At 28.3% G+C, this 18,401-nt stretch overlaps 1 protein-coding gene across 2 annotated transcripts; it reads right to left on the reverse strand.

Moving 5' to 3' along the window:
* LOC107455324 (tribbles pseudokinase 2) lies at positions 1-17,940 on the reverse strand. Of its 2 annotated transcripts, none has more exons than XM_016072843.4 (4): positions 17,747-17,940; positions 16,094-16,551; positions 8,225-8,517; positions 1-3,202 (listed from the first exon to the last, which is right to left on the reverse strand). In XM_016072843.4, the coding sequence occupies exons 2-4, from the start codon at positions 16,364-16,366 to the stop codon at positions 2,749-2,751; spliced, it is 1,020 nt and encodes a 339-aa protein (XP_015928329.1). In that variant the 5' UTR covers positions 16,367-16,551; positions 17,747-17,940; the 3' UTR covers positions 1-2,748. The 2 variants fall into 2 exon arrangements, with proteins under 2 accessions (XP_015928329.1, XP_015928328.1); XM_016072842.3 differs by having other exon boundaries at positions 17,453-17,906.
* Between the last annotated feature and the right edge of the window lie 461 nt (positions 17,941-18,401).

The following is an 18,401-nucleotide window of genomic DNA, read 5'->3' on the forward strand; positions in this document are numbered from 1 at the left end:
TTTTGCTCATGTCACTGAAAAATTTATTGAATGTCTAGGTGAAAAAAAAATATGCACAATGGTAATGAACTGACATGATTTTCATCCACATGGAACAAATACTTGACACACAGTATTTAGATTTGAATTTTACAGTAGGTTTTATCATAAGATGTTTGGCAGAAGTAATGAAAATGCAGTGCATAAGTTTTTACAATAAATATACAAGCCTAATCCACATACAATTCTTACTTATAAATTATACATAAAATATATAGTACATTTAATTTTGAAGAAAACTTTAATCAGGATTAAAAGATTTGATTGACATAAAGGAAATGATTTTATTCTAAGTACTCTTTTTAACATACATTTCAATGATTTGTATTACAATGTTAAGAGATATGCCAGCCATCTAATTAATGCTGAACTTATTACAAGAGTCTAGTTGTATACAGATAAATAGAATGACATGCAGAACACATACCAAATTTTGCTAAAGGGTTTTACTATAATGCACGTACAGCGATTCAACTTTCGTATAAAGACAATGTGTATTACCCATATAAGACCAAATTTACTTTTGAACAGAAAATTATAATTAGTATTTATTAAGAAGCTTAACTATTTTAATAATATATTAAGATTCAACTGCTCAAATTAAAAACAAAAATAGTAACTAATAATGTACTTTAAAGTTAATTACTGCATAGCTGCCAACATGGATAGGAAAAAAAATCCAGTAGATTTTACGAAATATTAATTTCACGATAATTGTTACACCATGTGCTAAATATTTTACACATAGGGAACTTCGTAGCCATCAAAATAGAAAAACTGCAATATTTTCCAATTATGATTGACATTAAACAGACTGGAAATATGTATACCCATAATTTCGAATATTAATAGACTTTTAATTCATCAAAGATTTCTTTTTAATTAATTTAAAAAGGGAGTTCTGAATAAAAGTAAACTGAACATTTTAGGACAAAAACAGTTTTAAACTGATTTTTATAAATGAGGCTAGCCTTATTATATATAATACTTATTTTAAAATTCAAGCAAGTAATAATCTATGCAAAACTTCTTTTTCAATAAGGATTTTTTATAAAACTTACTCAGTTTTAGTGAATTTTCTATATGTACAAAAAAAAGGAGAAACTGGAAAAATCCAGTTGAGTTGGCAGCTATGAACAACTGTATGTAACACTCTAGACATATTTAAATTTCTAGAAACCTAAAAACATTTCTTGGGCTCAAATTTTAGGTAAAAGAAATTACTGATTTGTATTTTGAAACAAAATATATATATGAAATTAGTTATCTCAAGTTGGGTAAAAAAATAAATTTCGATTAAAGAAGTTATTGCTTGATGCAACAATTCACAAAAAAACATCTCATGTTCTAGTCTGAAAAAAATCAATTACTTCAAACACATTTTTTCTTTTGAATTTTAAAGGCGAAATATTGACTAAAGAACTGAGAAAACTATTTACTGACAACTTGAAACGACTTCCGCACCACAAGACATTTATGTAACTTTCCACCAAATGCAGAAATTTTCTTACAGATTGCACAGTTACACTCAATCAAATATGAACACAATTTACAGTTACAACTACATTTAAAATCTTTTTTTCAATTTATTGCACTGATTTATGCCATATTTTAATAGAAATACAGAATGAAAAATACACGTGAAACTCTAGTAAACTGAATGGCCATTAAATGACAATAAAAAATTTTTAAAAAAAAACAAATCTGCTGCATCAAAAATTTTAAGATTCTTAATAGAAGTGAGCTCTTGCCAGAGCAATTTTAATAATTCTATTTACATTCAAAATGTAATAACTTATTTCCATAAAGGTCTGAATAAACAAAGCTGGAAAGAGTTCAGTAAAACTGTCACTGATATAAACAATTGAACACAAAGAAAATTTCAAAACAGTTAACGTTAGAAGTCTTAATTAACTATATCTTTGTTGATCTACTGTAGTTCTGTTTTTAAACGGAAAGAACTAATTCTTCTATCTGATAAAAAAAAAAAAAAATTTCATGATAGATCAACTTTTAAAAAAAAAAGTCACTCTTTCTTTTAATGTCCTATTTCAATATCTTTAAATACATTTATAAAATATTACATGATTTTTAGAAAGATTTGAACAGAGAATAAAAATTTAATTTAATCATATTATTTGAGTGAGGAACCATCTACAATGGTACATAGAAAAGTAAACTATTTCCTAAAACACCATTTTACAACTACCTTATACATACCAGAAAGATAATTAAAAAAAACTAATCCAAATATATTGAAAGATAGGTACCGAGCAGTAAGTGCACTCTTCTAACTATTACTACTATTACATTTTACTTATAAAAATAGAACAGTGAATTGCTTGGTAATTAATTATTACTAAAAACACAAATTTTCAAAACTTAATAAACAAAAACTGTAACAAAATATAACTTTTTTGGGAACAATTGGCAGTGTTACAAAAATGCTGTCATATCAAACTGGCTTGTCCCACAAGGAGATTTCTCATTCATTTATAGCAGAGGTACACAGAGAAAAAAAAAATGCTTGCATAGAGACTTAGAGGCACACATTGAATAAATATGCAAGAAAAATTACTGCTAGCTTAGGAGCTAACTAGAGAGTCATATTTTACACAATTTTTTTTTTCTTCCTGCTATTTCTCCTTGAGGATAGAACAATAAAACTAAAACTAGTAGCTGCCCTAATTGTCAGAGATGTCCGAGGTGTCATACAAAAGGAGCACTGACCATGTGTTCGAAATCTGGTACCATTTGGTCAGATGGACAAAGAGACAATTCATCGGTGAATTTTGCTGATTTGAACCAGGGGTGGTCTAGTACCTCTTCGGCTGTTAGCCTCTCAGATGGATCCATTCTAAGCAAGCTTCTGATGAGGCATTTGGCTTTAGAAGATAAATGTTCTGGCACAATGTAGCAACCTCTTCGTATTTTGCTAAAAAGGCCACTGGGTTCTGTGTCATGAAAGGGGTAACGACCTACCAGCATTGTGTAAAGCATAACACCAAGGCTCCAGCAATCAGCAGCTTTGCCAGAATAATTACTTGTAGGACTTAAAATTTCAGGGCTGACGTAAGCAGGGCAGCCATGTTTATCATTAAGCCAGTCATCATCCTCATCCAGCAGTACAGCATCATCTAGGGTTTCTAACTTTAACTGAGTCCTAGAAATAATATATACCACTGTTAACATCTTATGAGACATTTAAACATTCAATGTCTGAAAGGAAATCTATCTTATAATTGACACATTTAAAAAAGAACAGTATTTCACTAATAGATCAACGTTAATTTTGTAAAGAAAGACCTGCTAACTGCTTTTTGAACTTAAAAGATATATATATATATATAAGTTTAAAAGTAGAGAAAAAATTGCAGAACAATGAAAAAAGAAAAATAATAATTTGAAAAAGAAAAAAAAAATCCTTCTTTTCCCCTTTTTTTATTGTTCTGTAAGTTTTTCCATGTTTCCTCGACTTTTGAACTTATTGTACAAGTTCTATTTACTTACAGGTTATGCACAGTAAATAAAACTTATTGTTTTTCTTAATTTTTTCTTTTGGTCCCTCATGTATTTATTTATTATGAGATATATATATATATATATTACACACATAATTGACCCACTTATTGTGAAATGATTGGTTAACATTGAAACTGATAAAAAGTATATATCTAGAGTTCTTTACAATAATGAAACAACCATGAAATACCAAAGAAGAAAAAAAACAAGGTTGAAATTCTTAAATTGGTTGTGTTGTATTGTTACTAAGAAGTTCTTAAATTAATCAGAATTTGATTTTAACGCAATTTTGGAAAAGATAAACCTTCACAAAAAAAAATTGTGGTCCAGAATTCAAATAAAAGGATATATATATATTAGTTTTAGTCAAGAGTTTCAAGTTTTCAACAAGTTCTAAGTGTTACTTAATAATTAATTATATTAAAATCTCAATGAAAAAATAAATAAAAAAAATGGTATCTCTTCCAAAAGATAAAGAGTAATTTTATCTCTTTTTCAAATCCAGAGCGATGCGGCTCTTCCTGTCCCATTACATAGTATCAAGAGAGAGAGGGAAGAGATTGCGAAATTCAGTATGTTGCAATACTCAGAACACCCATCCAACTGCAGCAATCAGATAATGCATTTCAGGAAACGCCACATGAAACTTACGCAATACTCTTCCCTTCTTACAACAATCTAAATTTTTTTTTCTCCATTGGCATTTAGCCATTTACAACCAAGTTCAGTATGCATTACAAGAAATACATACTTCCCTGTAGAATTTACAGCCCTGTTAATCATAAAGTGAAAGTAATAGAGATGTCTAAGCTAACGTCACTTGAAAGTAACTTTAATCTATTCATTCCCAATATCAACTAAAAGATGCAAACAATTAGTGATGGTCAATCGATCTAGTTTAACCTCACGTTGTGGAACACTTCTATGTAGTCAATGCAAAATTTAATATTTTCGAGACTAAAGATCCACATCTTCCTTATATATTATAACCATGCCAGAATTCCGAAAAACGATACAATTTATTTTCCATCGGTTTTTAAAGTTAGCAACTAGAACTATTTCCAACTAAAATGGTAAGGGAATTTATTTTAACATTTAGATCAAATCAGCGCAGAAAATAACGGCCGAAGATTTAATTAAATAACGTTTTTATTTTTTATTATTCATCTTTTGTTTTTAAACTCAGAATTCTGGCTGCCATATCTTTCAATCCACATAATTAAATTTAAAAGTAGCTACTAGTTATTATTTATCGGTTGACTCCTTTTCAGACTAAAAAACACTTCAAATCAAGCAGGAACTATCAAAAAGTATGATTTCAACACTGAAAATTGCTTCCTGATTAGCTGCGGGGCAGGCAGTTCCAACTAACGCCGTAGCGCAATCAAATGAAATTGAGAGAATTATCGAATTTCAAATTTCGGACAAACAGCCTAGTGAAACGCATTGGGGACAAGTTGATCGCCCTTAATGTGTGACCCACCAGAAAGGATGAAAAGTAAAGAGCGATTAAAATGGGACAGTTTTCAAAATACTATCTAAAATTTTAAAATTCAAGCAGTTTTAAGAAAAATATTAGAAGCAATTCCTCGCATTTCAAATATAAAATTTTAAAAAAAAAAATCATTTAAACAAGTTTATTATTTAAGTCACATTTTAGATTAATTTTAATCTCTTATTTCAAATCCATGACTTAATAGCTTACATCAAATCCATGAATAATTTCACATCTATTGAAATGATATGTAAAAACCAAAACTCTGCCTTCTCTTATTTATTGATTTTAAACTTAAAAAACGGTAAAGAAAGAGTTGAAGCAACAAAATAGCTGAAAAAAATACAAAAGCAAATAACTAAATACTGTGAGATATATGTAGTTATTTAAAGCTGTTTTATTTCTTCTTTAAAGTGTAATATAAAAAGCCTAAACTAGAATTTTAAATTGATAAAATAAAAAAATAGAAAAAAAAATTCTGAAATCACTGTTTAAAAGATAATTCCCTCTAGAAATGATGTTCTTTCTTTAATTTTTTGAAAGAACACCATAATTTTTAAAGAAAAGGATAAAAACATTCTATATTTTACTTGAATATGCCTATGAGTGGGTATTCTACAACAAATTTAGATATTTGGAACACTGTGAAATTAAGAGGGATTCACAAATTCCATTTTAAAAATTAGGAGAGATACACAAATTCCATTTAAAAACCTAGATTTCTTGGCGACCTAAACCCATGACTTTCCAAGTTTTTTTTACTTTTTTTAAACAGTTAAAATCGTGACATTTCATGACAAATTTTGTTCAATACGGAAAGAAATCCATGACTTTCCAGGTGCGCAGATACCCTGGTTGTCGCTTTGTTAAAGAACCATTCCAATATATTGTTCCTTTTCTAATACGAAACCCTTATTACAAAAATTGAATTTCCTCAGAAACTAACTTTAATTGTAACTAAGCAAAATTTTAAAAGCATTTTACACAAATAGATGCATAAAATTCGTGTGTGAGAAAAAGAAGATAAAAGAAATTAACTTTTAAAGTTCTCTGAACTGAATTATTAATATTTTATTTGTAAATAATGAATTGTTTACATTTTGTAAGCAATAATTTCATAAAATAATTTTACTTCATACGGAACATTAACAAAATTAACTTTTAATGATTTTTTTTTAACTGAACCACAAACAGGAATCATGACAATTTGACAAATGATCCATGTAAAAATTAAACAAGTATTGAATTAACCACCACAGTTATAAATGTAAAGTAAAATTAAGAAGTTTTTCATGAAATGGAATTCCTCTTGGCTTCAAAGGAAAACGAGATAAAGAAAGAGCGCCAAAGGAAGGTCGGTCTTTCATCCGGTTCTTATTGCCTACTTGAGGACGTTCAACGCGAGAAATCCGACTGGAAAAAGAATAGGAAACAATCATGGACAGAAGAAAATCAGCAAAAAAGAAGTTCAAATGAAGGCCATATCTTTGTACTTAACGAGTTCAAAAACTCACTTGAGCGAGCAAAAATGTCAGTATTAAGATTTTTTTCTTTCCCCACTGCTTCATTGAAAAAGGGGGATGAAAAAAAAACTAGCTGAGCAGGTTTCTAACTAAGCTGAAGAACATAAAGGGTTGAATTTGAAATCTCTAAGCAAAATAACATGGGAATTTAAAAAATGACGCACACTGGGAATGTTTTATGTTTATGTATAATATAGATGAACGCCGCGGTAATTTTTTAAATATAACTTTAAAAAAACGTAATTTAAAAAAAAAAAGGTTTTATGCAATTTAAAATTACATGCAATTAAAAATTGCAATTTAAAATTACTAAGTTTAACACATTCCCAGATCTAAAATCACACATCGCGATTCGTATTTATGCGATTTAAGATCGCATTTACGATTCAAAATAAAAAAGTCTCGCTCCGTATTCCGAGATTTTAAAATTAAATATCGTATTAGCACGATTCAAAAACCACACAGGGATTTATATTCACACAATAAGTAAAATTTCGCATCGATCTTTTTATTAAAACGTTGATAACATTCTGTCAGGAAAAAGCTTCCTACATGCACTTTATTCTTGCTGAAATTTCAATTATTTAAAGTGTTTGTGTGCACATAACATTTTTGATCTCGATTTTCAGCATCCCTATGGTATGAATTCAATATTAAAGTTTTTTTTAAAAAAAATTTTAACTTTTAAACTAACTTTACCAGATTGAATTGCCGACGTACAGACAAAAGAAAAGAAAACATTCTTTTAAAAAATTGAGTCAAATGATTAGTCTTCCAAGATAAATATATTAAAAAATAGACAGGAGAATAAATATTTTAATCGTATCGTATATATTAAATTGTATTAATAAATTCTGTTGCGATAAATTTTAAAATTAATATCCTAACTCATTGTGAAATATCTTCTAAATTTAAGAGCATTCAATCGATTACTGAAATGCATACTAGCAAGTAACTGCAAAAGAAAATCTACTATGTTCATTTATGATGGTCATTTTATTATTTTTAATAATCATTTAATTTGTTTTTTATTTATTTTTGTTATAATATTTGGATACGAGAAAGGGAAAGATAAATTTGCAGATGAGTTAAACCAAAAGAGGATGCGAAAATAAAGCAGAAATTTCAGCAGAAAAATCTAATTCATATTTTTAGACCATGTTCTTATACAGAGAACAAAACCTCTCTGTATCCTCTTCTCCATAAACATTGGAAATCTTGGTTGAGAGGATGAGTCAGCCATACGCACAGAAGTTGGGGAAAGAAATCAATTGGCACCACCCTTAAAATGATGAGTTTATCCCATGACTAGCCGCACTTGGATGCAGACGATTTTTAGTTGTTTCCATCTCCAAAACCATAAATTAAATCAGCTGTTCCCAATTTTTTTGGCTACGGAACCTTAAATAATCGACCTTCTTGGGCGAACCTCGATTTTCGAAATAANTAGACAAGAAAGTCAATAATTAACTTTCTTAAAATACTTTTATCAAATGCAAAAGCATTTTTCTGCATAATTAAATTTTAGAATGATTAAAATTAACTTTTATTTTCCAAAATGGAGTAATATCAAAACGTATGACAAACGTCATAAATTTTTTTGGTTTTATGTCGCATACAATAATTAATAAAAAACACAACTTACTTTTCTTGATCTTTAAAAACGAATTTCCTGAGTTTAAGGTCCCTCAAAACAATTCCAGCTGAATGACAAGCAGCCACAGCAGATGCTACCTGCTTGAAGAGAGAAAGGGCTTCACTTTCTCGGAGGTTTCTTTTGTTTCGAACATAGGAATGAAGATCCCCGAAACATTTAAGGAACACAATATATGTACAGGATTTTCCCACCAGTACTTCTTCAACAGTATTGATATTGGGATGAGAATCTAATCTAAAATGACCACGAAGAACATCACGATACCTGTCATTTGGCACAACCTGTGAAGTACAAAAGAAAAGCTTATAAATTTTACATTAAATTAAATTAAAAGATAAAATTAAAAATTCTCAAAATGTTTCGCTCGGTTAAAAAAAAATCCGTTGTAATAAACATTTAAAAAGAAAACAATATTTTAAATTTTTTACCAAATCATATAACTTAAAATGTCAAACGATTATTTGAATGACTATTTTCAAAATAAATTAAAGATGGCAGCACGAAATAATTCTAAAATTGTTCACTGTTCTAGTAGTAAATATGACCTTTCTTTTCTTCTCTCTTTTTTTTTACTTATTTAAAAATACAAAATAAGATTATTTTTATTGACCTCTGCAGTTGGAGAATGGATATTAGGAACTCTCCATATTTAAAAAGTAGATACTATACAGGTAAGATCAGTTTATTATTCTTCACACTATGAATCAAAATAAAATTGTGATTCAACAGAGAATCTTAATAAATTAACTATGTTTTTCTTTGTTCCAAGTAATTTAATACCACTTCCATCAAGACTTCATATATAAGGTAAAATTTTCATGCATAAAAGAATTTCAGTATTAGTACATAAAAAATATTGCTTATCGAAAATATTAAACTGGGTCCAAATTGGACTTTTACCTTTATACAGTTTAGAATAGTTTTATAATTTGGTATCTATTTTAAACAACTAAAAACTTGAATAAGAATTCAAAATTTCTGAAATTATGTTTATTACAAAGTGTTCTTTTTTTTGCTTTCACATCTAAAAAAATCTGTAATACGTTTTGATACTAACCAAATGTCTTTTTTTATTTGCTTATAAATTGTTAGAAAAATATACATTTGTTTATGAATCTACTGCGAAAAAGTTTCAAAGAGAAAAAAAAATAATCAATAAAATAAATTCTCTTAAAAAATAAAAAATTTCGATTCATTCATGTTTAAATTTTTGTTACGAATTATTTAACTGAACTTATTAGTTATCCAACGCTTTAGAAAACACACAGATTGGAATCTTCCAGAAAATCTTAATTGCGAATTGTAGTGAAACTATAAAAGTGTAAAGAAAAACTAATATATACTAAGACTGACTTGAGAAAAGGATTTGCATTTTTTAAGGTATTCGGGGGGGGGGAGGGTTCACGTATTTAATTTTGGCGACGTTTACTGGCTTCCTCGTTAATTTGGCATGTTTCACAACTTTTTGAGGATTTTGAAGAGTCGACATAAAAAGAAGGAAGATTGTTTTCCTTCTAGCCAGTAGGAAAGGAAATCAATTATTTGATGGAGGGGGAAACAGCTGAATTACAACACAGGAGAAAAGTAATCAGAAAGATTATTATCATTTCAAAGGATGACTATATTTTCACAAATGTTTATTTAACCTTTTCTTGGCTACACTGAAATTAGTGTAGTGAATCAGGATTAGTCAATAGAAGATTATTATGATTAACGAATATTCCTCCTACAATTCACAGTTAACAAATTACTTTAAGAAAATTTTTAAGTTATTTATTTGTATGTACATTTAATGGTATTTTTAAATGTTCAAGTACAGACAAACCCTACAGTGTTAACATTCAAAAATGATCAAAACGTGAAATTATGCATTAAAATTTTACACAATTTATAAGATATTGCTATAAGATAATTAGCATATTATACATTGTGCTCGAGTGCATGAAATTTAACTCACAAACAAATGCTAAAAATTGATAATTCATAATTAAGAGGTGCAAAATTTTTTAAGAGACTTCAAAAATAAAAAATAAATATAAAAAAAAAGAAAATTTTGGATCATTTTTCATAACAATTCGTCTTAAAAAGCAATTTTTATTGATTAGTTGCAAAATATAATTTTAATCAGTTTCGCACGCCTTAAAAAAAATTGGCCTTAAAAAAAAAAAAAAACAGATTTTTAACCTTCTCAGAAGAAAAACTAATTTTTAATTATTTCTTTTACTGTGTATAACATAACCATGCCGTTAATTTTGAAACAAAACCTGGAATTACACTATTTGTTTCTAACATATTTTAGGAAAAGAAAATAATCTTAGAACATAAGAAAACCCTCTATTAAAAAATTCGAAAAAACAATTGATATAAATCTTTGACACACCTTGAATGAGAACCTATGCCCTTCGAAGTGTTAATGTTTAATTAGGCTATTTTTTCAAACTTTATTGAAATTAGTTTTGGAAAAAGAATTATAAAATACCTTATGCTAATTATGAAGTTTTACCAAAAAACGTGAAGTATATTAATGATTAAAATTTAATCTACTACATAAGTGAAAAATTTTCATTTTTAATAAAGTACATTTGTTTTAAAAAAATAATGATAGAATGTTCTGTGGTTGAAACTTAGGGATAAAATAGACGTTGACGATAGAGAAGGAGAAAATAAGGATCATTGTAATTAGTACGTAAGTTGATAGAAACATGTGACAGATGTCTTCAATAGCTTGAACAAATTTTGTAATAAAGAAACATGTAAAAACCAATTTCGTAACTGCCAACACGAAATAATGGGAGAAAAAATTCAAAACAGTTCTCAAAACTTTTGCTTAAGACAAGTAGGAAAAATTCATCTCATAATTAACTTAATATTGATAATGAAGCAGAATTTCAGTTTGTTTTAAAATGCGTTTTAGTTTACGGGGATAGTAATAACAAAAAGGGACAGCAACGTCAATTAATTGGGAAAACATAATTATTTGTTTATAATTTTAAGATTTTTTTCTTAACTACACCATTTGCTTTATAAGAATTTAAAATTTACTTAGGGAGCATTTTTTTTAAAAAATTTGCCGTTACAAAATTTTGTCTTTTTTTTTACTCCTTATGAGTACTGTATGCAAAAAAATACTATTAAATAATAAAAATGAATATATTAATAAGAAATATTACTTAAGGAACCAAAAGTGAAAAAAAAACTCGTTACAACTCTGAAATATATTATGCAAACTATTTAGAGTAAAAATATTCCTCCAAATAAAGAATTTTAAAATTAATAATAGAAAAATGAAAACTAAATTAAACTATAGGTAAATTTAAATTGAGAGCAATATTTTCCATTCAAAACAGACTAAGTAGATATAAATATAATAAGCAAACGTGTTTATAACATTCTTAAATTTATAATTTTGTTTTTTATTTAATGATTTCTTTGAAGAAATAGCATTTTTTTAAAAAAATTTATTTCTTAATATATCTCTAACGTATTAAAAATTAATACAGTCAATGCTCTACATTATAACCTCTATTACTGCGGCCCTTCCTTCCATATGACCCTTACTCTCCAGTTTGCTATTCCAGGATTAAAACATCCAAACTGAACCTTTTATTCCAATATTTACCAAAATTTTGTATTTTTTTTTTTTAACTCCAAGAAAATCACTTGTAAAATAGGTTTTACAACAAACATTTTCCCATTAACAATGAATCAATGGATAGCAAACGTATCAAGGAAATTATTCAAACCACTAGTTCTTTTAATGCTATCACTTAATATCAAAATGAGGCTATTCTCATATAAATCACTCAATATCAACAATGAATGATTTCCCCCAATATCACTCAATCGAGAAAATATTGTCAAAACTTAATTCTCTAAAATAGGGGTGCACGACATGCAAAAGCTTTAGAACACAATGAAAAATTAATTTATTTTTGGAAAAAAAATTTCCAAAATTTTAAACCGCACATTAAGTTATCATTTTCTGACACACTTTATTTGCGTAGATTCTATTGTAATTCTACGTTATTTTTCGATCGCTTTTTCAAAGATTATTGTTTCGAAATTCGGCATGGTTTTAAAAATCTCAATATTTTTAATATCTAATATATATAATTCTCTTACGTGGCTCCCAAATTTTTGCTGTATTTCTTTTCCGTCAGTGGCAACGTTTGCTTTGTTTTATTTACGTTACTATTTCTCTTACACGGCGAATCGACCATTGATTGCCGCTAAAAATGTCACATGCCAAATCTAGCTGAGGTGGGTCAACATATAGCGCTTTTAAAAACGGAAATAACCAGAGAGCATCAGCTGCGACAATCTCATACTCTTAAGCTAGGCAGAAGTGAGTAGTCTTTGTCGATAGATCTCTATTTTAGTATTTTGTCGAAAGCGCTTTTTTTCTTGAATTTATATATTACGAATTTATTTGACTATTTTTGATTTATATCACGAATTATACTATAGCACATTTCTAATAGGTTTAACGAATTACATGTCATTTATTTGAATACAAATTTATTTTAATGACTTAGTATTTACTATAAAGATGAATTTTTTTTTAAAAAAAAGTTGTTACATGGATTTGAATGATTGTTTCGAATTCCTAGAATTTTGTGCATTTGCAATGTACCTAAGTTAGTAGCGAGCGAAGCGAGCTTTGTTTGCGAAGCAAACCATATAAGATTGCGTAGTAATTTTCGGGGGTTGGCGAGCGTTAGCGAGTAGGGGGCGCAGCTCACTAGTGATATTATGATATGCAAATTACTAAATTAAGTAATCGCTTTTTTGACTCGCTTTATTGTTACCGATTTCATCATAAATTCAAGTGACGCGGCAATCGTTTTTTAAGCGTTTATAACTAGCAAATTTTTACTAGGTTTTTAAAATCCCATTACATCTATTACGGTATTAAGACTCAAGTCCCGCATTTAATTTCTTTTTTACATGTTTCATTTAAGCAGATTTCATTGTAAATCTAAATGATTTTTGATTTTTTTTAAATGAAGTTATTGCTGAGCTTTTCCATATGAATTTGAAAATTTCATACTTTAGTATATTAAGACACGAGAGTTTCAAATGGCACATTTAAATTTCACTTTTCGACACACTTTGTTTTTGAGGATTTTATCGAAAATCCAAGTTATTTTTTAATTATTTTTTTCGGCAGTTTCTACGATGCAGTCCTAATAGTTATAAAAATTCAGATTTTTCTTTTTATAGATATGCGATTTTTATGAATAATTACTAAGATGCGCTTTATTCGTGCTGTTATCATTTCACTTTGTTTTCCTCCTAAAATCTTAACCCGAAATGTTTATGTTGCAAACATTAGTAGGCAGCCACTAGCTAAATAAGTCTTAATCCCTATAAGAAAAATACCTCTGCTATTTTTGGAAATTCTGCTGCATACTTAAAAAGAATGCACTTTTACTTTTGTTGATCACAACTATTATGCACCCTATTTTCTTCCTTAGAGCTAACTAAGAAGATCAACATTCAGTCAAAACCCACTGCACTTCATCTTATTTTTTCCTGCAAATACTTTTTATGTTTGGGGAATTTGTTGTTAGTTATTAGCTTATTTGAGTTTTAATGCTAATTTAAGAGTAGTTTGTTGAAGAGAATACAGTGTGAAGGAAAAGAATATAGTATTTATTTTTCTTTCTTTTTTTGTATTATTTTCTCCCAATTTTCTGTTGAAACCACCATGAGGCCTGTTTTTGCTATAGATATTTTTTTTTAATGTTTATTATATGATTTATAAATTAATCTAACCTTTGGCCAAAATAAAACATTTGTGTATTTAATATATTGTCACTAGTCTTGTTAATAATATAATAATCAGTGGTCTTGAATATAACATTTTTATTCTAATTTCTAATGTATACACATCATTGATATTCATTTTTGTTGCTCTCCTGATCTTTAAAATCTTAATACATAAAAAAAAAAATTTTAAATTGTTAATTTATCAGAACAAATGATTATTTCGGAAAATTTTGATCTCATACAAGTTGAAATAAGTAAAATAATTTTCTTCCTTACCTAATTTTATAAAAATAAATGACAAAAGATAGGTAAGACGAATCTTTACATTAGTTGGATATTCATTATTTCTCAGCAATTTTTGGAAAGTTTCATCTATTTATCTTTTCTTTCTTTTTTGGATAAATAAATGATACTACAAATTCTTTAAATTCTATACACTTGATTAAAAATGGCATTTAAATAAATGTTTTTTGAAATATTAGAATTTCATTTCATTAGTTTATGTTAAATTTTAAACCGTATAAATCAATTTTATGAATTCTATATAATTGCAGCTTATGCACAGTAAATAAAACATATTTTTCTCAATTTCCTTCGATTTTCACAGTCCCGCAGTTATTACTATGAATTTCTATTCTACACGATTTTTTAAATTCCTTTTCTCATGACAATTTATCATTATAAAACATGGTACCAGAAGTCTGAGTAATACATATCAGTGCAAAGATAAGGGGGGGGATTCTTTTTCTACTCCAATTGTTGAAAATAGGGGCGATAATAGTTAGAAAATATCATATGAGCTATATTTTTAAACCAATTTTTTATTAGAAAAATTAAAATATAATGTTAGTTTGCAATTAAAAATATAGTCGCCACAAAAAATTTCTTGGTGGCCAATCCTGGCTAAGCGACTTTACAATGACCGTATGTATAATTTTTGTCCATTCACAAGTTGAACTTTTAAGAAGAAAAGTTAAAATTATTTCTAAATAAACATGCTTATATTTTACAACTAATATCAGTAAATATATTTATAAACTCATTTAGCCAAATCTTGTTTTTTCTTGAAAATTCCTGAAGCTTATCAATAAAATTAGCATTACCTCTAAATAAAACTAAACTTTATTTAAGGACTCATTACAGGAGATTTAATTACTATAGATGGATTTGAACAGCTGTTTGACTTTTATGGATACTAAAAATTTATTGCTTTATTTATTAAGAGAACAACTAGGAGTGGGCAAAGTACTTCCTTTGGAAAATCCTGAATATTCTACTAAATTAATATTGCATTCTTTTTTTGAAAATTATTTACATTTTTTAATATTGTTAATAACAAGATTGACATACCGTCAATTAATAATGAGTGCTTTCAACATACGAAAACGATTGTTAATCTTATATCTAAATTTTTTTAAATAAAAGCATTTTAAACAGAACATTAATGCTATTTTGATTTATCGCAAATGCTTCATGATAAATTTTTCAGGCAAAAATAATTTTCTTACAACAAAAGTTTAAGCTGTGAAACAAATATTTTTATCTTAACTACCTATTTAATAGGAGTATATAATAATAATGGAACGCAGAATCTGTGCCTTGTGAATAACCAATTTAAAACACACACAAATCACGATTCCGAGTCAAAAAAATTAACAAAAATTTAAAAGCACTGAAATGATATTAAAATTTCAAATGGAAAGATACTAATTTTAACAATTTAAAAAATTTTTAAAAATTGTACAAAAAATTTCTTTAACTAAGACATGTTTAAAAATTGTAGTTCAGGGGAAATTTCTATATCGTGATCTGTCTCGCCAACTACAATCGCAAAGGTGCCAAATAGATTTCAAACTTACAATTCGAAGAAGAAAAAAAAAACTGTAGATGTTTGCCCGGGTGTGGGTTATGAGTTATACATTTTATATTTCTGTGATGCGAGTTATACATTTTGAGTCTCGCAGGCCGCTGCCCGGAAGTTGCCAAGACTTGGCGATTATTCTGCCACAGATCACGATTCGGAAATCTTCCCAAACTAAACTAAAAGTCATTAAAAGTAATAAGAACACAGAATTATAGACTTACTTTGCATACATATTCTTGTTGACTCTGAATATGAATACAGCGTCTTAGATTACTGCCATCTATTCTATTTAAAAGCACATACTTTTCTCCTATCTTGGTGGCTGTGAGGGGTTCTTTGTTAATTGGGTATGATGGTGGTGACGGTGGTTGTAAATTAGGACTGAGGCTTCCTCCACCACTACATCCAGATTTTTCAAAGTTTGTTTGCTTATGGTTTGCATCTCTTAAATCAAGACGCAAGTTTGTTTTAGCGATTCGAGTGGCTACACTCATCGATGTTGATAATCCAAAATGATAGGGTGGCACAAAAACACTTCACTTATTTAAAAAATGGTAATGAGAAGAGCACACATACAGTTGGTCATGTAAACTGGAAAGACTAGGAAATATCACAATGTATTTTAATCCAATATTAGAACAACTTTAGAATGTTTACCTTTCGTTTAAAGTCGATTTACCTGCAAATTAAAGAAAATACTTTAGTTAGACAACTATGTAAATTATATTTTATTACTAATAATAATTCTGGTAGTTCTTCACAATATTTTAGGTAACTTAAATCTTAGAAACTAGGTTCATGATTATATATTGGTACAAATGCATATAACAATAATATTTCAACATAAGCACCACTCTTTTACAAAGTAATCTGCTTTAATTCGTATCGCAGAATAGTTCAAAAATTGGCAATTCTTCCTGAATATAAACAAATCAACCATAACTTTATAAACAGTAGTTACAGGTAAAGTTTATATATTGATAGATTTCTTCAAAGCTACTATTTCAGGAAACTATGTTTTTTAAACTTCTTGCATTTTTAAGGGGAAAAAAAAAAGAAAATATTACGAAAGAAAAACATAGATTTTGAATAGAAAATAAGGTTAAAGGGGGAAAAAACAGCTTTTAACAAGATTATATCAACAGAAAATAAATTTACGTCAAAACATGTCAAATTACATCTAAAATTATGTTTTTAAATTTTCCAAACTCAAGTTAATTATTGTATGTTTTAAATCATTAATAAATTTCACAAAGCATCATGATATAAATTCGGAAAATATCTTTTAGTACAAATATAAAATCAAAAACACATTTCATAGGGAAACAGCAGGAAATTTCATAGGGAACGCGGACCTGAGAAAGCGGATGTAATGCTATCGATCAGAAGTGCAACATACATGCAGGTCATTATTACTTTGGGGATTATTTAAACAAGAAATCACATTTTTACGATCACATAAGACACAATTACGTTAAAAAATAAACACATTCAATTAAATAATTGTACAAACACACACTATCAATCAATTAAATAATGATATGTTGGCATTTCCTGATGACAAAATTGCATTAACTCACCCGACGAAAAGTATAATTCCATATGAAAGGGAATATAATTTAAGACGGGTTCGATACTTCCAAATTTGGGAAGTTCAAGAAATCGAAAACAAAATACTGCTTTCAGTGCTAGGGACCGGCCGATGTTTATGGCCTACCCTAGTCAGAGAGCAGTACAAATAAGTTCAATTGTCAAAGCAATATTCTCCATTGTGCAACGGATTCAAGAGTGCGTTTTAGCAAGCAAGCGAATTGCATCCGCGAATGTCAACAACCGGTGTTTTAGACATCCGCCCAGAAACTAATTGCACTTACCTTAAAAATCACGCATTTTTATTCATAATCGAAAACGGGTGATAGATAAAGACATTTTCCAACATAAAAATATTGTTACAGCAATATAATAAACTCTTAACATGAAATAAGTTAAGAACTCTTTACTTAGCGGAAGAATATTTTTCTGAATGAGGGCGGTTTCGAAAAGGCAGAATCATTGAAGGATTTTCAACGAGTGACGCAAGCGGCGTACGTAGATGTGTCGTCACCCTACAACAGATACTATTTCTTGCTGCATAATCACGCAACTACTTTTAGCAGAAAATAAAAGGAGCACCAAGAAACATCAAATTTGGAATTAGACGTATTTGAACTAGTCGGTAATTTCGAAATCTAATTGAAAACAATGCTACCAGAGGGGGGGGGGATGAAATCTCCTCAACATCGAATACGTGTTGAGGTAAAGACTAAAACTAAGTAATTAGTTTAGTTAAAAATTAGTCTTAATATTGTTTCGTTTATAATTAGAAAATATTAATTGATATTTCGTAAACCAATTAGCTAGCTTATAAAATACCTGATAAGCTCAGTAGAGTACTTTTGTTTGGGTTTTCTTTATTTCCCTATCATTTATTTGCCTACTGTATTGAGGAATATTCTTCAGAAATGCTAAAAACTTTTTTTCTTCTTTTTA

This window comes from Parasteatoda tepidariorum, chromosome 6 (assembly GCF_043381705.1).
Source record: "Parasteatoda tepidariorum isolate YZ-2023 chromosome 6, CAS_Ptep_4.0, whole genome shotgun sequence".
Lineage (NCBI taxonomy): Eukaryota > Metazoa > Arthropoda > Arachnida > Araneae > Theridiidae > Parasteatoda > Parasteatoda tepidariorum.

Excerpts from the sequence above, each read along its gene's own strand:
- LOC107455324 (XM_016072843.4), bottom strand. The coding sequence starts at position 16,366 with ATGAGTGTAGCCACTCGAATCGCTAAAACAAACTTGCGTCTTGATTTA. Across the intron at positions 8,518-16,093 it reads AACAAGAATATGTATGCAAA|GTTGTGCCAAATGACAGGTA; the intron begins GTAAGTCTATAA and ends TGTACTTCACAG. Across the intron at positions 3,203-8,224 it reads GTTTTTAAAGATCAAGAAAA|GACTCAGTTAAAGTTAGAAA; the intron begins GTAAGTTGTGTT and ends TATTATTTCTAG.